The 23976-nt window shown below is 42.4% G+C and overlaps 1 protein-coding gene across 1 annotated transcript; it reads left to right on the forward strand.

Moving 5' to 3' along the window:
- Positions 1 to 20: 20 nt before the first annotated feature.
- On the forward strand, positions 21 to 17347 carry LOC309569136 (olfactory receptor 10C1-like; the record flags this gene model as incomplete). Its single annotated transcript, XM_082274898.1, has 3 exons — positions 21 to 143; positions 918 to 1103; positions 16394 to 17347. 3 exons carry the CDS (start codon positions 21 to 23, stop codon positions 17345 to 17347), a joined length of 1263 nt encoding a protein of 420 aa, XP_082131024.1.
- Between the last annotated feature and the right edge of the window lie 6629 nt (positions 17348 to 23976).

Raw genomic sequence — 23976 nt, forward strand, 5'->3', positions numbered from 1 at the left:
GCGGATTCCCCACAATATACATGGATGAACCAGCTGGATATGGATATCCAGGCGCTTTTACAGGCTCCCCCAACCAAAACAGAGATCAAAGCCCTTATTCTCTGACTGGAGGATGCACACCGCCAGGACATTCAGGCAGTCAGGTCAGATGTGCAATCAATCTCCAATAGAGTAAACTCTGGGGAATCCTCACTATCTGCACTGGAACTCTGTGTGGCAGCCCTCGAAAGCTCCCGGGACTTGTATATTGACACAGCCATTAATCTGCAACTACATCTAGAAGACCTGGAGAACCACAGCAGGCAAAATAATTGGAGGCTCCGGGGTTTGCCAGAAGCAATGGGCACTGAAAACCTACAGGAGACAGTTACTGCCATCTTCCATAAGGTTCTGGAGTTGTGTCCCCCTGCCCCTCTGGAGCTAGATAGATTGCCTTGGGCCCAAGACCATCTGATCCTAGCAGGCCATGCAACATTGTTTGTCGCATACACCATTACAGGCAGAAGGAAAATATCCTCCGCAAGGCATGGGAGCATGGCTTTGTGGACATTGATGGTGCCAATATCAAGATACTGTCAGATCTCTCGAGAGCCACCTTACAACTCAGAGCTCTACTTCGCCCAGTCCTAGACCTCACACGACAATTGGGATACACCTATTGATGGGGCTATCCATTGGCGGTCACCTTCTGAAAGGCTTTGACATACTTAACTCTTCGTACACCTGCAGATTTAACTACTCTTTTCTCCTTCCTAGGGACGTACCCCATACAGGTCCTCAACTGACTCATAATTGCTCCTCTGCTCAGCAAGCCACCCGGCATTGTACAAAATGTATTACCGAAATTGTAGACATGAACAACTCTGAAAGCTGTATATTTCCACTACTATCCACTTTGAGTCTCTATTATTATATAGGGGAAAGTGCCGTGGACCTGTTCACAAACTCATATTGATCCAAATGGACGCCTTCGGTTTTTGAAAGGCATGATTGGTGATGTCAAGGTGACTTTGGCCACTTTTTATGTTCTTAATAGCCAACAAGATACCTTCATTACTCGCAAATTTGAAAAGCTCCTCGAGTTTATTGAAGGCCAACAGTGGGTGAGACCAGGATGGGTAAAGTTCCAGGACAGGTTGGATTCACTTTACAGTATTATAAAATCCTATTACCCTCTCTTGGTCAGTTTTTTGGTCAATATGTTTAATGCGCTGGGATCCTGAATGTTCCTCCCTAAGGAAACCTTACAGGCCCACATATCAGTAATCCCCAAAAAGGGTAAATATCCCACATCTTGTGGTAGTTACAGACCAATATCCTTATAAAGCTTTGCCCAATCAGGGCACAGTGTAAGCTGGTTGCAAAGGAGCAAGGCCTGGGAAGCTGGCTGCCACATCTTTAACAACCGATGAGTCATCAGCTGTCAATGGGCTTCCCTCAAAAAAAGTGCCAGATCTTTGGGTCTGGTATTGGTTTTAACGCCAAGATGTAAAAAAAAACAGCACCCCAACCCCTCCTGAATCATACCAGGCCACTTGCCCTCAACACAGGGGGGTTCTCTGGGGCAGGGGGGCTCAGCCTCCAACACCCCAGAGCACCTTGTCCACGTATTGATGGGGACAAGGGGCTCTTCCTGACAACCCTGACCGGTGGTTGTCGAGGACTGTGGGTAGGGGGTTTATCGGAATCTGGAAGCCCCTTTTAACAAGGGGGCCCCCCAGATCCCAGCCCCCCCCCATATGTGAATGAGTATGTCCTTACCCATTTACCAAAAAAGAGGAGCCACACCGTTGAGGTCACCTGGTGGCCCCACCCCTCATGACATCACTGACTGGTGCATGCTGGGTCGGTGATGTCATGAGGAGTGGGACCACCCAGTGACACCACCGATGTGGTCCTGCCCATTCCCTATATAAGAACTGTCAAACCGCAGAGCAGGCAGATCACAGAAAGCCTTCAAGGGGAACGCTGACCTTTTTCTTTTTCTTTTTTTTCGGGTCAGCGTTGTGGCGAGCAGTGTTATTGACGATAGATTTACATCGGGGACACTTTTTTAACATTTTTATATAAAGGACTTGTCAAAAGCTGTGCACGTGTGTTTTTTTTTTTTTGTACACTTTTTTACCCCATACTCATTTACATAGGGGGGGGGGGTAAGATCACCCCCCCTGTTGAGGGCATGTGGCCTGGTATGGTTCAGGAGGGAGGGCGCTTGCTCCTCCCCCCCTTTCCTGACCTGCCAGGCTGCGTGCCCAGATAAGGGTCTGGCATGGATTTTAGGGGGGCCCCAGGGATTTTTTTTATAGCCAGAAACCAGCAATTGTAACTGCGAGTAATTTTATATGGGATTTGACTCTGTTTTATTTTTCTTTAGAAATACATTTTTTCAAATGTTTCAAATGTTTTCTTCAAAAAAAGAAGATTATGAAATAAGGTTTGTTACACAAGTACACAATGACTATGAAAGGATAGAAAAGGTTTCTTGTTTTTAATTATTGTTAAATTCTTTTTCAAGTCGTCCATTTCTAGCAAGCCAAAGTTCTCCTACTTGAAAGCCCCAAATAGTAAAGGGAAGCTGTCACCTGACAAATTGTCTACCCATTTTAAGCCACATAGACAACATGGTATTATGTTTGGCAAACTCAAGGGTATGCACCAATAAAAATGCTTGACTTGCAAGCATGTACAACAGAGGCAAAAAAGCTTTATGGGTAACAAGTATACCTATTTGATAAAAAAAAAAAAAAAAAGAAAAAATTCAATCCGTAGAGACCTTTTTTCAAAAATGCCCAAAAATTTGAAAAAACATATACAGTGCTCAGCATAAATCAGTACACCATTTTTTGAAAAGTAAGATTTTATTCAATATCTCAATGAACACAAGAACAATTTCCAAAATTTTGACAAAACTGAGTTCTCTAAAACATATGTTTAGCTCATTGTATGAAAGTAAGGTTCGTAATATAACTAAAATTACAAAATCGTCAGTTTTACGTACTAAAATAAATTGATGCAAATAAGAATACATCTCTCAACAAAGACATATGCCATCTAGTATTTTGTATGACCTCCATTGGACACCACCAACTCTTCTAGGCATGGAATGAACAAAATTGGCGACATATTGCAACATCTATCTTTTTACATTCTTTAAGAACTACCTTTTTTAGAGCCTGGATGCTGGATGGAGAGTGATGCTCCACTTGTCTGTTCAGAATGCCCGATGGGTGTTCCCCGATTGGGTTCAGATCAGGAGACATACTTGGCCACTAAATCACTTTCACCTTGTTATTCTTCAGAAATGCAACAGTGGCCTTAGATGTGTGTTTTGCATCATTGTCATGTTGGAAAAGTGCACGACGACCAAGGACACGGAGTGATGGTAGCATCTTCTCTTTCAATAAAGAGCAGTACATCTGTGAATTAATGATGTCATCGATAAAAATGCAGCTCCCCAACACCAGCAGCACTCATGCAGCCCCACAGAAGGACACCGCCACCACCATGTTTCACTGTAGGCACCATGCATTTTTCTTTTTACTCCCCAGCCAAGCCATCAGTTCCAAAAAAAATGTATCTCGGTATCATTACTCCAAAGTGCAGAGTCCCAGTAGTCTTCTTTTTCAGCATGGGCCCTGGCAAATTCTAGGTAGGATTTTTTGTGCATAGAGAGGCTTTCTTTGTGGATGACACCCATGCCTGCCATTCGCCTGCAGTGTTTGCCATATTTTGTCATGGGAAACAATCACCCCAGTTTGGCTTTCTACTTCTTTAGCTAATTGCAGTGAACTTGCATGGTGATTTTCTTCAACCCTTCAACCCTACTGTCTTCTGACTGATAAGTAAAGCTTTGCTGATCGTCTTGTAGCCTTCACCTTTCATGTGTAAATAAATGATTTTCCTTCTCAGGCCGTGAGTTGTGACATTTCTATTCCGCGTGATGCCATTGCTGAAAGCATGAAATGGGAAGGGGTTTTCTTTGTTAGGTAACACCCTTTTTATAATCAACTGGACACCTGTTTAATGAAAAATTTCACTCAACTGTAGTTGAATTTTTTTTATTAGAATTTTGTTGTCTAAAATTTAGCTTTGCTCCTAAGACTTTCATTGGGGTGTATTCATTTTTGCAACATGGTCTTGAATGAATTTGTAAGGAAAAATACTTTTTGTGTGTGCAAATGAACAAATCTTGGTTGCAATCAATGGCCTGCATTTGTGAGAGCATTTGGTAGTATAGTGTCCCATAGAAAATGTTGATTCTGAAAGGAAAGTAAAGGTTTTCTGACAAATCTGCTGGGGTGTACTCATTTATGCTGAGTACTGTATACAAATGAAGCATAATCCTTCCACAATCCATATAATGCACAAGTGTCCCCACATTCCAACTTCCTGTGCATCCACCACCAAGTGACACAGCATTAGGTAGACTCTTACCAGATGATGTGGACCATTGGAATAAATGGTCAGAAGCGCTTGGTTAATTCCTTTAAACTGGATCCTCTGGACTCCAGACATGTAGCTCATCAGGATTACTCCACCAACATTGCAAATATATCTTCAATCTTTGACCTGTCAATACTCAGGTCAAATATTGCTTTTCCCTATAAAGGGTCACTCCAAGGCTCTTATTCTAGTGGAAATTGTGTGTAATAATATTGTATTACTCACAGCGCATATCCTTGAGCAGGGTGATGGTGAATAATACTGTGTTGAAAATAATGTACAAAAAGTGTGATACCAAATATATTGGTATAAAACACTGTGTGTAGTCAAGTTTTGACTATAGGATTGCTGCTGTGGACAACCCTAAGGGTGAAGTATAGAAGAGATGGTAATCTATTATATATTACCCACAGCGCATGTCCTTAAAGAATATGGATAGTTGAATCAAATGTGTGGTAAAAACAATAAATTGTCTCTAGTACCTGTGATAATCACTGTGCACTTGTCCGTGCGTTTTAACCCAAATAAAGTGCAAATACTGTGCTTGGTATGACTTTGCAATCAAGTGCAAAAAAAAAAAAAATATATATATACACATATACCATCAATGTGAATAAATAAATTAATAAATATTGCACAAATCATATAAATACCAATTATAACCTGAAAGGTATATACACAGGGGTTAAAAGGTGGAAAGTTAAAAAATTAGTGCAAATAAATAGTGTCCATATAGTCCAGGAAATAAATATATCTTCCAAGGTGAATATGCTAGCTTCAGTGACGGTGCTTCAAAAAAACTACAATCAGTGCAATGGTGGTGTCACCCTCCGTGCTCCTGTGTGAATAGGGTAGGCAATGCAAACTCACCAGATGGTGTTGACCCCCAATGTCTTACGACAAGTGGGTCGATAAGGCTTGTAAGGTAGGTATCCAGCAGGGTCCCAACCGTCCGTGTCCGGGTGGTCCTGGATGCTCGGGGGAGAAGATGAAGGCTGCCATCTGTCCTCTCAGATCTTCCCTTCTTATTCCAGTGATATTCCTCTCTCCTTTGCCTCCTGGGATGCTTTTTACAGCCCTACAATAAATGTGGTGTATGGCCCTTTTAAATTTCGGTTGTCCCGCACCTGCAGTTCTGTAAACCAACTTACAGAATACAAGGGCCTCTCATGGTGTAGTACATAATAAAACTATTTATTAATGCAGACTTGCACTTATATACAGTAAAATAACTTTAAAAATACCTTTTACAAACATGTATGTGTGTTTGTATGCCTCACTTCCGGTCTCCACTTATGTCACCCAGCTGCTCCCTATGCATGTCGTCACTGTCACATGACTTCTTCAGGGGCTTAGGAGCCAGAGCCCTTGTTTTTGCTCTTAGCGTTATAATTTCACAAGTAGCTGCTTTATCGTATAGATGTTTAAATGCTCCAGCGAAGGTTTTTATATAAATTTTATCCCAAAAGACATGAATAGGTTGCTTGCATGCAGCCCCTGGCGTTGAAGCCACATTAAGCCCTTGTTCACATTGAAGCGATTTGTCATGCAATTTGACAAGTCCCATCTTATTGTTCGGCAATGGCAACAATCAAATCAGTGCGATGCCGCACAGATGTCTTTCAAGTCAGACCCAAAGTCACACTGAAATGTGGCATTAAATGCGTGCGATTTCAGAGCCGCGTTCAATGTGAATGAGGGCAAACAATGCACTGATTCATGAGCTACAGGTGTCAGCACCCATTTGATAGAGGTCCAATCAAATTCAGGTATTCATACTAGTTAGGCTCCTTTCACACGGGCTGTCCGATCAGGTCCGCATGTCAGTTTTTTAGGTGGACCTGATCGGACCCTCCATTTACCCCTATGGTGCGACCTTTCCACACCCTCTGACACACCAAAGCTGAGGGGGCAACACACAATAAAACAAAAAAACAAAGGATGAAAAAGCAATAGTAAATACTTTAACCATTTGACCTCTGGAAGATTTACCCCCCTTAATGGCCAGGCCATTTTTTTTAGATACGACACTGCGTTAATTTAATTGACAATTTCACAGTCTCGTGACAATGTACCCAAATACAATTTATGTCCTTTTTTCCCCACAAACAGAGCTTTCTTTGGTATTTCACCACCTCTGCGCTCTATTTGTTTGCGATATGAATAAAAAAGTTCTGACAATTTAGGAAAAAAATATATATACAGTGTCTCACAAAAGTGAGTACACCCCTCACATTTTTGTAAATATTTTATTATATCTTTTCATGTGACAACACTGAAGAAATTACACTTTGCTACAATATAAAGTAGTGAGTGTACAGCTTGTATAACAGTGTAAATTTGCTGTCCCCTCAAAATAGCTCAACACACAGCCATTTATGTCTAAACAGCTGGCATTAAATGTGAGTACACCCCTAAGTAAAAATGTCAAAATGTGGACCAAAGTGTCAATATTTTGTGTGGCCACCATTATTTTCCAGCATTGCCTTAACCCTCTGGGGCATGGAATTCACCAGAGCTTCACAAGTTGCCACTGAAGTCCTCTTCCACTCCTCCATGATGACATCACAGAGCTGGTGGATGTTAGAGACCTTGCACTCCTCCATCTTGCATTTGAGGATGCCCCACAGATGCTCAATAGGGTTTAGGTCTGGAGACATGCTTGGCTAGTCCATTACCTTCAGCCTCAGCTTCTTTAGCAAGGCAGTGGTCCTCTTGGAGGTGTGTTTGGGGTCATTATCATATTGGAATACTGCCATGTGGCCCAGTCTCCGAAGGGAGGGGATCATGCTGTGCTTCAGTATTTCACAGTACATGTTGGCATTCATGGTTCCCTCAATGAACTGTAGCTACCCAGTGCTGGCAGCACTCATGCAGCCCCAGACCATGACACTCCCATCACTATGCTTGACTGTAGACAAGACACACTTGTCTTTGTACTCCTCACCTGGTTGCCACCTCAAATGCAAGACACCAACTGAACCAAATAAGTTTATCTTGGTCTCATCAGACCACAGGACATGGTTCCAGTAATCAATGTCCTTAGTCTGCTTGTCTTCAGCAAACTGTTTGCGGACTTTCTTGTACATAATCATAAGAGGAGGCTTTCTTCTGGGATGATAGCCATGCATACCAATTTTATGTAATGTATGGTCTGAGCACTGACAGGCTGACCCCCACCCCTTCAACCTCTGCAGTAAAGCTGGCAGCATTCATGCATCTATTTCCCAAAGACAACCCCTGGATATAACGCTGAGCACGTGCACTCAACTTCTTTGGTCAACCAATGGAGAGGCTTGTTCTGAGTGGATTCTGTCCTGTTAAACTTCTGTATGGTCTTGGCCACCATGCTGCAGCTCAGTTTCAGGGTCTTGACATTCTTCTTATAGCCTAGGCCATCTTTATCTAGAGCAACAATTTTTTTCAGATCCTCAGATAGTTCTTTGCCATGGGGTACCATGTTGAACTTCCAGTTACCAGTATGAGAGAGTGAGAGCGATAACACCACATTTAAAACACCTGCTCCCCATTGACACCTGTGTCCTTGTAACACTTATGAGTCAACTGACACTGGGGAGGAAAAATGGCTAATTGGGCCCAATTTGGACATTTTCACTTAGGGGCTGTAGCATTGCCACCTGAGGCAATTGCCTGGAATCTCTTGCGGGGTGCCTGGGATCTCAGGTTCCATGATCACGCCCTCTACCAGCAGGAGCTGCTGGTCTATTGGGGGCACAGGGGCGCCGCCCCCCTGCAGGGCGCTGTACTTTTTTTTGCAAGCTACATATTTAGAGCCTGAGGCTCTAATTGGCTTGAAAAAGGTTGGGCTCGGGGCGCTGAACCCACTCATTTGTGACAATAGCTAATTATTATCCGCAATTGTCTTCTGGTTACTCCCCCTGGTCAATCAGGACAGGAGGCAGATCAGGGAGGCCGGGAGGAGAAGCCGAGTGCAGGGGGACCATCACTGTGGAGGGGTGAGTGCGGGGGGACCGTCACCAAGGAGGGGTGAGTGCGGGTGGACCTGTGGGGGGTTTGTTTGCCACCCCCCCTAACATTTAGCACCAGCTTCCAATGTATACCAGCATCTCTTTGATTGGGGGGGGGATATGTAATTGGGGGGGTAGGGAGACAGATTTTATATCTGTAGCCCTGCTCCCAGGGGAGTGGCTTAATGCAGGTGTATCCTCTTCACTTTAGTTGCACTGAACCTGCTCCAACCCAACTGACACTATTAGTTCGATCATGTTAAAGGATTAAGACCACAAGGAATGCAACAAAAGATCAAGTTTACTGCTCTTAGATTTGAAATTAGAGAATGTACAAACAGAATCAATGGTAATGCAAGAGTGTCAATAATAATGTCGATCCTGAATCCCCAACCAATAACTTCAGTAGGGTTCAGCGCTCAGGATCTGGAATACAAACCACACATATGTAATGTATATACATACATATATATGCTAGGAGGATTGTATTCTGAAACAATATAAACACACTGAATTCTTAAATAGACTGAGAGTGACCACAAATTAAGGTTAACTGTATTTAGAGAATAACTGTAAAATAAACAGTATAACAATACTGACTAAATATCAGAGTGCGCTCTGTGTACTAATGGGGGCCCCCTTTACACTAGATTGCAAGAGTCTCCAGGAGAGTGAGGCCTCACTAGTTTTCACTGGCAAGAAATCCTCAGGCAATCCAAGGAAAGTAATTGTAATCCAAGTAAAGGTGATCAATAATTGTAATCCCCAAGATAGTTAGAAATTGTAATCCACAAGGATGAACGAGAAACAGATCTTGAGGCTTTCTAATAGACAACAACCTGGTACTGTAGAAGGGCTTAAGGCCTTGTTCGCTCACCATGCACTATGTATAACTGCAGTGTCCAGTGGAGATTTCAGAACTCAATATGGCCTGCTACTCAAATAGTTCAACAGTTCTGCCCTGATTCAGTCTAGAGATGTGATATATGCAGATGTAGATGCTGGATGTCTCTCACCCAATACCAGAAGCTACGCTCCACGCTGCAACCAGGCCCCACTCTGCTCAGCGACTCTCCCTCCGCCTGTCAGGCATCCTTCCGCTCAGTCACACTACCGAGCCTCTTCCACACATACCTCTCGTCTCAGCTCCGGTGTCCACTACTAGGCCTTCCGGCCTACTCTTCTGCGATCCGCAGCAGCTCTTCCCCTTCTCCACAGCATGCTGTCCTCGCGGCAAGAGAGCGAAAGTTTATCCTGCCTCCCTTTATATAGACACTCCCAGCAGGCTCCACGAGTCACATTGCTCCCTGGGAGAAGAGTCCTTTCGCATAGCAGTCTATGGCCCTGGCTCCTCCCAGACTACATCCCCCATAATTCAAGGGCTACTGTCTTTGCAGAACTTTAATAACAAACAACAGTCTGATCAATACTAGCCGTGCGTCCAGGCTACATATCCAACCACCCTTACTGATTTCTTTGTTTTTCAAGGTTAGGATTGGGACTTTCCTCTGCTCTCTCTCTCTCTGTGCCTGCACACAGCCCTGAAAATGTTCAGTGTTCACAGGCAGGTAAGGAGAGGGGGATCAGCTGCAGCACTGGCTCTGCATGAATGGCTGCAGCATCTGTGATAATGTCAGCGAAAGCCTGAATTCTGCAGCTGTAGTCCAGAGTGTGCCTGTGACAGGGGCTACACACATCTATTGATTTATAAATAAATACATATCTGCATGATTATGTGTCTTTTATACCTAACTGTTCCCTTGATTAAACATTTTTTTTTCATATACAGGGATGGAGACCAATAGCATGACCTGCTTGTCTCATGTAAAGTCCCAAATATTTTATGAAATTAGTGATGGGAGGCACTGTGCTTTACAGGCCAATGCCTCATATAAAGTCCCAATCTGTGTTTTACACTGTATTCACCAAGGGGTTGGAGGTATATGCTTCTCAGCTGGTCGTTTTCAGTTTGTACCATCGCAATAACATCGCTAATAGAGTTTTGAGATACTAGACCAGTCATGGATGGGGGTGGGTTGGGGGAGGCTTGGGCTGCTCCCTCCCACCTGCCTCCTATCTATCCATTAGAAGCCATGTGCTCCCATTGTGGAGACACTCAAATTAAAAGTGTTAGGACTGCAGGTAAAACAGGGTGCCGTGTAGTGGCCCTGCAGCTTACACATGCGCAGACTTGTGTAAAGTATTCAAAATTTCTACTTGAGTAAAAGTACAAGTGCTCGATCAAAAAGTGACTTGAGTAGAAGTGGAAGTGCTCGCAGAAAAAGTTACTTAAGTAGAAGTACTAAAGTATTCAACATTTTTTTTACTTAAGTATTGCAAGTAGTTTTTTCAAAAAAATTGCTACTTAAGTACTAAAAGTAAAAAGTACCAGTAGTTTTGAAAAAAAAATGTCTACTCAAGTACTGAAAGTAGAAGTACAAGTACTGTGTTATGTAGTTATTAAAGAAAGAAGTCAAAAGTTTGAACATCATATTGTTTTTTATTATTTCAAATGATTTATTCAAATGATTAACCTAAAGGACAATCACAATTCCTTAGGCTGTAACTTTTTGTAAACAAAAAACAGATAACCTATGTCCCTCCCTTCCCCTTTTAAAGCATCCACCTTTTAAAGCCAGGGGTGGTCTCCTTCCTGAGCTTCCTCACTCTCACAGCCAGGCAGATCACTTGAAGTTGAAGGGCCAGGGGTGGAAGGTGGTGTTTTTGGTTCGTCCATCTTTTCAGCTGATCAAAAGGCAGAACAGGAGCATGCGCAGTCTTCTTAATCGCGGATTGATTTGATTTGCTCAATTGATGATGATGTGCCAGGCCAGCTTCATCAAACCTACAACGCTTAAAGTGAAAAATGCATCAAAAACTACTAACAAAGTGGCTGTGCTAAAAATGCTAATAAAGTGCCTGCAATTATATATATATATATTCTTCTTGTATTCAAAATCATCGCCCACAGTATCAAAAAGAAAGTGACATGTCTGTGCTAAATGCAGTGCAAATTATTCCCACAATGTAAATTTAATTCATATAAAATATATATGACAATACCACAATAAAATAAGTTGTGATTGTGAATAAGATAGGTGCAAGTTTAAGTGTGTAAACTAAACTTTATAACGAAAAGTCCATAACTGAATTCCAGTGTGCAATCTAAGAAGTGCTTGTCACTTGCTGTCAGATGCTTCCACCTTTCTTCTGTGATCTGCTCAAGTAAAGTGGTGGACTGGATAGCCTCTCTCTCTGCCTCTCACCTTAGTAGCACTGGCACTGCACTGGTTCAAAAAGCTGTCTATATTATTTTCATTATAAGAACTTGTCAGAACATGCTTCCACCACCTGTCCTTCACACTAGTAGTGCTCATTTGCTTTGCTCAAGTCAAGTGCCACTGCCAGTGGCCACTGCAGTGAGGGCACAGCCGCACAGGCAGAGGCAGGCCGCAGGAAGCACAGGCCGCACCACAACACAACACTTATGGTCCATGGACCATGGATGGTCGGATAATCATCATAGCCGTCAGTCTCACTCTTCTTGGTTCAAAAAAGCCACCCATGACCCGTGTGTATATAATATATTAATATTTTATATTACATAGTTACATAGTTAGTGAGGTTGAAAAAAGACATCAGTCCATCCAGTTCAACCTATGATGCGTGTGTGTGTGTTTGCTTTTAACCGCACATTGTATACCCCTGTATGTTGTGGTCTTTAAGGTGTCCATCTAATATTTTTTTGAAACTATCAATGCTCCCTGCTGATACGACTGCTTGTGGAAGAGAATTCCACATCCTTACCGTTCTTACAGTGAAGAACCCCTTACGCACTTTAAGGTTGAACCGCCTTTCCTCAAGTTTTAGTGAGTGGCCACGTGTCTTATTGTATCTCCTTTCTCTGAATAGTTTGTTCCTTATGCTCGGGTCACCAGTACAGTATTTGTACATTGATATCATATCCCCCCTCAATCGTCTTTTCTCCAGAGAGAAAAGGTTCAGTGCTTGTAGTCTTTCCTCATAGCTGATGTCCTCCATTCCCCTAATTATTTTTGTTGCCCTTCTCTGGACTTTCTCCAATTCCAGCACATCCTTCCTGAGGACCGGTGCCCAGAACTGGACAGCATACTCCAGATGTGGCCGGACCAGAGTCTTGTAGAGTGGGAGAATAATCTCTTTATTTCTGGAGTGAATCCCCTTTTTTATACATCCCAGTATTCTGTTGGCTTTGCTTGCGGCGGCTTGGCATTGCATGCCACTGCCAAGCTTGTTGTCTACCAGTACCCCCAAGTCCTTTTCCATCCTAGACTCACCCAGAGGTTCCCCCCCCCCTAGTGAGTAGCTTGCTTTCTGGTTTTTGGCCCCCAAGTGCATTACTTTACATTTATCAACATTAAACCTCATCTGCCATGTAGTTGCCCACCCCGTTATTTTGTTCAGGTCTGCTTGCAAGGTTTCCACATCCTGCATAGAAGATATTGGCATGCCTAGTTTAGTATCATCTGCAAATACTGAGATTGTACTCGATATCCCCTCCTCTAGATCATTTATGAACAAATTAAACAGGATTGGTCCCAGGACAGAACCCTGGGGGACCCCACTTTCCACACCCGCCCAATCCGAGTACTCCCCATTAATCACCACCCTCTGTACTCTCCCCTGGAGCCAGTTCTCTATCCAGGTACTCACCTTATGATCCATACCTACCTTTCTTAGTTTGAACAGTAATCGTTTGTGGGGAACGGTGTCAAAGGCCTTTGCAAAGTCCAGATATACCACATCCACAGGCTTCCCTTTATCTAGGTGGCTGCTCACTTCATCGTAGAAGGTTAATAGATTGGTTTGGCAGGAACGATTTTTCATAAATCCATGCTGATTACTACTTATAATACCGTTTTCATTACTAAAGTCTTGTATGTGGTCCCTTAACATCCCCTCCAAAATTTTGCAGACTACAGATGTTAGGCTGACCGGCCTATAGTTACCCGGGATATATCTCGGCCCCTTCTTAAATATTGGTACCACGTTGGCTTTTTTCCAATCAGCTGGCACCATACCCGTCTGTAAACTATCCTTAAAGATCAAGAATAATGGTCTGGCAATCACCTGGCTGAGCTCATTAAGAACCCTCGGGTGCAAGCCATCCGGTCCCGGGGATTTATTTATGTTAAGTTTCTCTAGTTTAGCTCTAAGTCTATCCTCTGTTAGCCATGGCGGCACTTCCTGAGGTGTATTATTTAGTATTATATTGATTATTTGATTCTCAAATGGCACATTTGCCATGGCAAGGATTAGGCCCTCTCCACGGTCCACCTCACTCAACTGATAGAGAAGAAGATGAGATAACGAAGAAAATGCTCCGAGTCCCGCCGCCCGTGTCACAACTCCTCTCAGTAAGGGCCCTAAGGGGTGGAGTCTGAGTGACACACAACATGTTTAGAGGTGGAGACCTCGAGCGGGAAGACGGCAGCATGGCTCCTCCAGTGCGGTCTTAACTTGATGATCATGACAGTGATTCCGCGGGCCGTGGCGCGAGCGAGGCTGTGGGATTGATTGAATTGAGTTGTGCTGCCTACTGCTACATGCTACCTACTACTAAATTGTGAGTCAGTATATTTTATTTCATTTTTATATATAAAAGCGGTATTGTTGAGCACTACTAGCCACTAGATCTCCTGGCTGTCACTTTGTCACCTGTTGGGGAATCACATCGGCTCGGCTCCAGAAGTGGCGGGTGTCCCCGTCATCCTGCCAGGGCCGCCAAGAAGTTCATCACCTAATCTTAAGTTATTATTATCTTATGAGGAGAGGACCTATGAGATTGAGAATTGAAATAATTAAAAATATATGCAGTCAGTGCCAGTGCCACAGTGCCACCCAGACGCTATCCACCAGTGCCACCACCATTAAGTGTGTTGGTCGGTCACTCGAGCACTGAAGGAGGTGGAAGCATCTGACAAGTGAAGTGACACTTTAGATTTGCACACTGGAATTATTTATGGACTTTTCGTTATAGATAGGTTTACACACTTCAACTTGTTGCACGCACCTGACCTAACTTATTTCATAATTTTATTGTGATTTATTGTCATATTTTATATGAATTGAATTTACTGTTACATTGTGGGAATAATTATTTTCACTGCATTTAGGCTTTAGCACATTCATGTCACTTTTGTTTGTTTCATATTTTCTTTTTATTGGAAAGATTTGGTATAGCAGCTTTTATTATACACAGCCTTTATTTTCGTATGCGCTGATTTACAAATGACATTATACACATTTTTTGAGCTTTATGTAACCTGCCATCTACTGTTCTGGCAGTGGTAATTTTTTTAAAAGTAACGAGTAACTATGCAGCACAAAAAAAAATACTTGAGTAGAAGTATCGAAATCATCGAAAAAATGTAGTGAAGTAAAAGTAGAAGTAGGAGAAAAAAATTCTACTCTAGGAAAGTACAGATACCGCATTTCGGTACTTAAGTACAGTACTTAAGTAGTTCTACTTCATTACTATACATCTCTGCACATGCGTTTGCAAATGCGTGTCAACTAAACCCCTGTTCTTTATTTATATCATGAGACAGGTCTACTTCGTTGGTCGCAGACTGGAGTGTGAATCTGGGGGCTGGCTAGCTTCCATGCACCTCTTTTAATCCTTTTCAACTTTCGTTTTTTCTGATACAGGGATGGAGACGCTGGGCATTACCTGCTGGTGTCTCACCTAAAGTCCCACATAGCCTACATTGTGTTTGTATAGATTAAACATTAGCTGAAGCATGGACAAAGCACAGGTTCAATTTAAAATGGAATTTATTAGGTGTCTAAATGTGTTGCCGTAGTAAATAAAATCCACAGCAATAAAAATACCTCTTCATTTATTGTCAGAAAGGTATGTAAATTTATACTCTACATATTAAAACAGTTTCCTTTTTAAAACTACCGTAGTTAAGACATAAAAAAATATAAAAATAAACTGCATTATTAATGAGTTCAATTATAACTAAAGTGCATTTTCTAGAGTCTTGTCTCAGGTGTAAAAATAATAATTGTTTCAGAAGAAAATGGTCCCCTGTGTATGAAGTCTGCAGGGCCCTTCTCCCTTGGTTTTACATATATATACATATATATCCATATGCTAACTTTAATTCAGGAGTGATTTCTCATAATAGCCCTGCTCTTTCAATGGTTAAACGGTCATTGTATGTTTTTCTATCACACGTCTGGTTTTTACTTGGACTATGCCTGAGAATTTCATAGTAAGTATACACTGTGTTATGCACAATTCAATAAATGGTAATAGTAATCTATGCATGTCATACAGTACATATGAGCACAGGGCATGTTTCCAACTGCATGATTTTTTGCCTAATCAGAGAGTCCCTAGAAAAGAACTAGCAAAAAACACTTTCACAATACTTTCTGCAATGGAAACTAAAATTGTGAGCACCCCCAAACTGGAAATACAATATATGAATGTATTATATTATACACCAATCAGCCTTAACATTGTGTCCACACACCATAACCTCAATCAGGCATGGAATCCATTAGACCTTTGAAGGAATGCTGTGGTATCTGGCACCAAGCCGTCAGTTGCAGTTGCAAGGTGGATGGACTTGTTTTTCCAGCACATCCAACAGATGCTTGATGGATTGGGATCTGGAGAGTCTGAAGGCGAAATCAACACCTCAAACCCGTTGTTGTGTCCCTCAAACCATTCATGAATCCATCAGACCAGGTCATCTTCTTCCATTGCTCCCTGATCCTGTTTTGATGCTCACATGCTCATTGTAGGCACTTTTGGCTGTGGACACAGTTCAGCATGGGCACCCTTATTGATCTGTGGCTATGTAGCCCCATACACAACAAACGTATCTTAGCTCACCCATCAAAAAACAAATTGTGAGATACGGAAAGCCTAATTTAATGATAATTCACTTATGTTTATTTTACAGGAATTCTACTCTATAAAACAAGAATTTAATAAGACCATGGTGCAAGAATTTATTTTAATTGCATTCTCCAGTTTAAAACAACTCCAGTTACTACTGTTCTTTCTTATTTTGGTAGCATTTATCATCTGTGTTACAGGAAATATCACTATCATCGTCTTAGTTAGGATTGAACCCTTGCTTCAATCTCCAATGTATTTTTTCATAAGTACATTTGCTGTTCTTGAAATTATATTTGTGATGGTTACTATACCTAAGCTTCTGGATAATTTGATTTCAGGAAATAAGAGGATATCTTTTAGTGAATGTTTCATACAGATGTTTGTTTTCAGTGGTTTGGGTATGACAGAAAATTATTTGTTATTAGTCATGGCATTTGATAGATACTTGGCTATTAACAGTCCTTTACGTTATTCTTCTATTATGAGGAAGGACATTTATACTCAATTAGCTGTGGCACCATGGATTGTTGGTCTTTCGGTATCTTCTGTGATTACTATTTATACAGCCCAGCTGAAATTCTGTGGACCAAATCAGATAAATCATTTCCTCTGTGATGTTCTGCCACTTCAGAATTTGTCGTGCTCTGATCCTTCCATGAGCAAATTAACCACAATAATAGCCGCTGTTCTTGTGGTACTTTTTCCAGTTTTAATTATCATAGCTGTCTATGTTCAAATTATTAACACCATCTCAAAAATCAAGGGCACTAAAGGCAAACAAAAAGCCTTCTCCACCTGTTCCTCTCACCTTATTGTAACCAGTCTTTACTTCGGAACAGCTCTTGTTCTGTACATCATACCTACTGGGAGCCAAAATGACAAATATCTTGCTCTTATATACACAGTTCTTACCCCACTCTTAAATCCCTTCATTTATACTTTGCGGAACAATGATGTGAAGACAGCAATAACAAACTCAATCTTGAAGAAAATACATTTATCCCATGGCCTGTAAGACACACTTTTGGTTCACATTATGAGAAAAATATATATTTTAATATATTTATCACTTCTCTACATATATATAGCATTTAGTACCATATAAAACAATTGAGTATTGTCTGTGATCCTTTTTGCTTGCACTAACTTTTACATTTTCAGGACAAGATTTTGGAATATATCTCCTTCTAAGGTCCAAGAGGTACTAATAAACCAAGTTTTAGCAAAATGTTAAATAAGACATATTCTGAAAAAACTACGCAAGCATACATAGCAATGGTAATTCGATTTAGATAGTTGGTAATGTAATGAAAGGAGTGGGCTATGGAATGTAAGAGGAGGTGTTGCGACAGAGGTTTGAGTTCTCATAAAACTGTTGAAATAAAAATGAGGTCTGTATTTAGTCTATTTTCTTTTATGTCAAATATAATTATCATTCATCATTCAAAAGTTATTCTATCCTGAGTATTGTTAGGTTCCTTTTAGGAACTATAACATACATGTCTTCCATACAGTGGTCTGATTGTGAAAAATGATGTCATACAGATGTACAGTAGTCATCTTCCTTACGTTTTTTTCATGGTGTCCATGTGTAATTTCATTATTTTTAAAATTTCTGTCCTGTTTCACCAATGTAAGATCCCTTTTTTTTTTTTCTCCGTAAAAACTTTTTTTTATTGGAAGGAGGTAAGTACATTGCATTGGTACCCTTTTTTTTTTTACATTGAATGAGAGGTATACCTGAGGGACCACTGTATAACCCTGTAATACTGAAAGTCCCTTTTGCATGTGTGTTATTTATTAATGGATTGATTTGACTGCATAGTTGGCGGAATTTGTAGTTGTAAGGCTTGGTTCCTTTATCTGCCTCAACTACCTAAAACAGCAAATCTGACATTTACAAATAAAAAATGCAGTTTAAAGTAGTGATCGACCGATATTGTTTTTTAATGCCGATACCGATATTTTGGTCATCGGATATCGGTATCGGCCGATATCGGCTGATATTTTCGGACATGTAAAAGAATTATTATTTTTTATTTCTTCAAGTACTCCTTGTGGAGGGATCTGGGGGTCGGCGCCGAGTGCCCAGAAGTGATGTCATGACATCACTTCCGGGTTTTTTACATGGAGACCGGCGCATGCGCACTTGCGGCAGGGATACCAGCTTTCAGGGGGACACATCTTCATGCTACACCGGGTCTTCTCTTCGGCAGCGGCGGTGGAGGTAGGATGCCAGGATCTGCCGGTGGGACGGGAGACCCGGGTGAGCCGTGGAAGGCCGCGGGAGGGGGGAGACGTCCTCTCGCTTCTTGTAATGACAGCCGAGCGACTTCTGAGCTGCATCAGTTGCCGACCATCGGCTATGGACACCGGTACCGGAGTGATGCCTCTAGCTGCAGGCACCACCCCTTGCACTTTTTCTAAATATCGGCAATATCGGTAACCTCAGGGGCCAATTCCGATATATCGGGGAAAGTGCATGTCGGCCCCCGATATATCGGTGTTGCCGATAATCGGTCGATCTCTAGTTTAAAGTGCCAGTAAGGCCCCTTTAACACTTGTGCGACTTGTCATGCGATTTGGGACTACAAAGTTGCGGCAAAATCACGGTAAAATTGAAGTCGCACAAGTGTGAAAGGGGCCTAAATGACAGTTGCCTGCTGAATCATTCTGTTTGTAAACAAATAGCTAAGGATTACCTTTAACTATACCAGACCCTTATCCTAGATGAATGTCTGGTATAGATGTTAATGGGAAACACAATCCAAAAAAAAATAAAAAGGAACCTGGAGTTCCCTCTAAGAATATATCTTATCATAACTTATCTTTGATGAGGGTCAGGTATGAATGTCAAAGGCAAACCATGAAAAAAAAAAAAAAGGAAGACCATATTTGAGCAATGATATCAGCCATTTTCCCTGCCTCTTTCTTTACATGGCCAGGGATTCCCGGCTATCAAATAATAGGCCAGGTGACATTACTGGTTGCTTAAAACATGGAGGGTGCCAGCACCCACTGCTGCCTTAATAATCATTGACAAGGGAAGAAGGAAGCTGTCATATACTCTATAATAGTGGTAGAAAGGGATAAATGCTGGGGCATTAGGATGAACGCCTGGACAAACAAAGTTTGGTCCAAACCAGGAGATCATCCCTACTCATTATCAATGTAAATGTCCACTTTACTGACCACCAAAGAAAGGGGCTATTTTTCCACTGGCAAACAATATAGGGAAGCACTGTCGTTTTCACACTGGTTATTTCCTGGCCATTAGCTGGTTATTATTATAGTTTGATTTATTTCATTATTGGTACTAGAGATAGACTGAACAAACTGGTCCGCAACTGAACCTTCGAACATTGCAAATATTCGGAACTGAATAACGGACCCAATTGAAGTCTATGCGACCCTCACTAGAAAAATGAAAAGTGCCCATTTTGAAAGCTTATATGTAAGTAAATGGGCATACAATGGTTATGGGGGTCCAGGTGTTTGTAAAAAAAAAACATTATTTTTAAAAGGGGGGTGATTTACTGATGCACAAAGTGAAACCATAAGAATGAGATACAACAATAAAAATTAAAAATTCCTTTAAATATAGTGTCGGGGGGGGGGGGGGGGGCGAGGGGTACCACTTAGTCTGCCTGTATTGTGGCACATCTGTACTGTGTATAGAACCTGCTGCAGCAATAGTAACATTTATAAAGCCCAAAAAATTACAATTTACATTCAATTTCTTAATTTTTTTTAAACATCTGTATGATGAGGCCACAACTTTGGGCACTCGGAAAAAGATTAGAGATTTTTTTTAGATACATTCTGGTGTCTCTTTTGCAGACTTTGGATAAGTAACAGGTACAGAAAAATAGGGCTTTTGGTGTTGGTGGGGCCTTCACGCCATAACCCTATAGAGGTACTCTTGATGAAAGCAAGAGTTTGCCTTGCTGTCATAAATTTAAATCATATGTACCGTATTTTCCAACGTATAAGACGACTGGGCGTATAAGACGACCCCCAACTTTTCCAGGTAAAATATAGAGTTTGGGATATACTACCCCTCTTCCAATGCACACCAAATAAAAATTAAAAAAGCATCACATTTGATTTCAATATGGCCAATATTTCAATATTTGATTTCAAACTATGACCCAATAGTTAGAGGATAATATAATTGGCAAGTTTTAACTCAGAAAACAAAATAAAAAATGGCCCCTCACTGACAGTGCTTTTTAATTTTTGAATGCATGTTTGTCATAGACGATACTGTGTCACTTGAATTTTCAGTTTTCATTCAGCATCCTGTCTGTAACGCAAATATATTTTTGCTTTCTGTACACAACCAGCCCTTCCACACTTATATAGTGTGATCCAGCACCTAGATGCTATCTATGATTAAAAATACCATATGCCCGGGGTATGGAAAAAAGAGATAGAGAGAGAGAGAGCAGCGATGTGACCAGAAAAACATGCCTCTTTCACCTTTCTGGCCCGCCATTGTATCCTGTTACCGTACCTTTTTCTCTGCCTCTCAGATCTCGCACATGCGCGCCTGCACCGCTTTACTGCAGTCCTCGGGAGCGAGACGTAGAGAAGGAGGTACGGTAATAGGATACAAGGGCGGGCCAGACAGGTGAAAGAGGCATACCGTGGCCCTTTTTGAGTCCCCCCCCTACCGCATAGTTCAGTCGGCTCCGAATATTCAGCATCCACCCTATAAGACGATACCCGGCGTATAAGACGACCCCCGACTTTTGAGAAGATTTTCCTGGGTTAAAAAGTCGTCTTATACGCCGGAAAATACGGTACCTGTCAAACAGGTGTGGAAACATTGGTCTTTGGGTGTCATGGTGCCTTTACACCTTAACCAACTAGAAGTACTCTTGATGAAAACAAGAATTGGCCTTGCTGTCAGAAATTGAAATGATATGCAGCTGTCAAACAGGTGCAGAACAAAATACTCCTGGGGTGTTAACTGTCCCCATTAATACCTACACCAAAAACGTCTTCTAGATAAAATCAACACCCACAAAGCTAGGCATCCTAGACAGTCTTTCGAAGATTCAAGGTCCAGAAAGCACTTAATCAGGGATATAGTCATGCAGGACAGCCCAGCAGCTCAATTGCATATTGGGCAAGTCAACAGAGTCTGTGGACAGACACGCTCTTTTATCTATCACAAAACCTCTGACATCACTAAATGCCCATTCGGAAAGCACTTTTGATGCAGGGCAGCCCAGCAGCTCAATTGCATACTGGGAAAGTTCTGTCCAGTGGTCTATTCTCATGAGCCAGTAACCCAGTGGATCGTCAACTGAAAAGCTCTTAATGTCTGTTTTCGTCCCTAGATAATGTCCCACCATATGATGCAGATGCTGCCGATGGGATGTGGAAACTGACAGCCCTGGATGCCAAGAACTAAAAAAATGTTGAAATGCATAATTGAGATGGCCCCCTTCTCCATCGGTCCTCCTTTGAGAAGCCTCAAAACTATGTTTTCCACCAGACTGTAAACTACCAGATTCAGGAAAGGCATTACATACACTCCTCCTTAAGGTGTCCTCAAGAGATTTCATCTTCTTCTCCCTCTGTGGGGACAGGATGTGTTCCGAGACTTTCGACTTGTAACTATGGTCAAGGAGGGTTGCAAACCAATAGTGATCCTTCTCCTTGATGCCACTTTTGTCTGGTCCTTTCGCAACCATTGAATAATGAGGGAGCCCATGCACTGCAAGTTTGCAGAGTCATGAGAAGCAGACTCCTCGGGGTCACGGAAGATTATGGTATCTAGAATTGCCTCCTCCCAGCCACATACCACTACCAAGGGTTCTGGGGTTGAAAAACCATCTGTTAGGGGTTGACATATGTCTTGCTCTGCTTAAATGCCTCCATAACTCTCAAAATCCTCCTCCTCCTCCTCCTCCTCTTGTGTGTTCTGTGGCGTGGCAAGAATGGTGAGAGGAAAGGAAGTCCTACTCTTCCTTCTGCTGCTCTGCCTCAAGTGCCCTGTCCATAATGCCATGCAGAGTCTGCTCCAGCAGGAACACAACATGGATTGTGTCACTGATGCAAATTGAGACAATACATTGCATGCATCCTTTATCAGCAGCCATTGGCGGTTGTGCCATACTCACACAGGTACTCATTGAAGGCCCTATGCCACATGTGCAGCTGCTGCAGCATTGCCATTGTCGAGTTCCACCTGGTGGGCATGTCACAAATCAGGCGGTTTACAGGCGGGTTGAATTCCTGCTGAATTTCAGCCAACCGAGCACTGGCTGTGTATGACCACCTGAAATGGCTACAGACTCTCCTGGCTTGCTTTAGCAGATCTTCCAACCCTGGGTAGTGGGTACCTGTTTAAAAAACATTTCATCACCAAATTAAGGACATGTGCTTGGCATGGCACATGTGTCAACTTTCCCTGTCTAATTATTATTATCGCACACCACCATTCCTGGCTCCAGTTGGCATGGCTTAAACCACCTATTGGCCTGCTGCTGCAGAGCTGCAAGAATCTCTGCTCCAGTGTGGCTCCTGTTCCCTAGACAGACTAGCTGAAGCACTGCATGGCATCTTTTAGCCTGACTCATTGAAAAGCCCCTTAAACGCTTAAGCAGTACTTGTGGTTCATAGGACAATTTAGCAGAGGAGAGCATGGAGGAGGAGAAGGAGAAGGAGGAGGAGGAGGATGAGGAGGAGGAGGAGGAGGGGGTGAAGCTGAAAAATCTTGCATCACCACTTGCTGTATGAAGACGTGGCGGCACAACAAGCTGCAGCACTTAACCCTGTCCTGCATCCTTCAGAGCTGCAAGCAGAGTTACCTAGTGTGCCGTGAAATAAATATACCGTCCCTGACCATGCTTGCTGGACCATGTGTCAGCAGTAACGTGGACCTTGCAGTTGACTGCCTTGCCCAACCATGCCACAACATTGCCTTCCAAGTGATGGTAGAGAGTTGGAATGGCCTTATGTGAAAAGAAATAGCGACTGGGAACCTGCCATTGTGGTACAGCACATTCTGAAAATTCCCAGAAGGGAGCAGAATCCACCAGACTCTGGGCATGTGGGTGGCAGTGACTGTTTTTTTTTTTTTCGCTGCAGCAGATGGGGCAGAGATATTTGCCTGCTATTCTACATCTGCTAGTCTACATCTGGTGGTGTGCTACTGGCAGACGTGTTGCAAGGACCTGGGACGCTCTGCCCTACCATCATCCCTAACAGTGGAGGCTGTTGAGAGGTCATGAGGTATAGCGGGGGTAGACCAGAAAGATGAGGAGGAGCAGAACTGCGTCCCTTTTGTGTGGCTTCCAGGTGCTTCTGCCAACGAGCTGAGTGGTGGGCAGTTAAATTCATTGTCAAGCATGTGGTACCCAAATAGCTGGTATTTTTGCCATGCTTGATGTGCTTGAGGCAAAGTTCACAAATTGCAGCAGCGCAATCGACTATACATGTGCTAAAAAAGGCCAAAACAGCTGAGCTGTGGAGAGTGGGCTGGTAGATTACAGCTTCACAATCCAGTGGAATAGGGTGGCTGCCCTCTACTCTTCCATGAAGGCTGCCTCTTTGGGGTTGTGCCTCACCCTCACTTTCCAACTCTGCTCTATCAGGCACCCAAGTTGTGTCAGTGACCTCATCATCATC

The sequence above is a fragment of the Pelophylax lessonae genome (assembly GCF_965119305.1).
Source record: "Pelophylax lessonae genome assembly, chromosome: 13".
Lineage (NCBI taxonomy): Eukaryota > Metazoa > Chordata > Amphibia > Anura > Ranidae > Pelophylax > Pelophylax lessonae.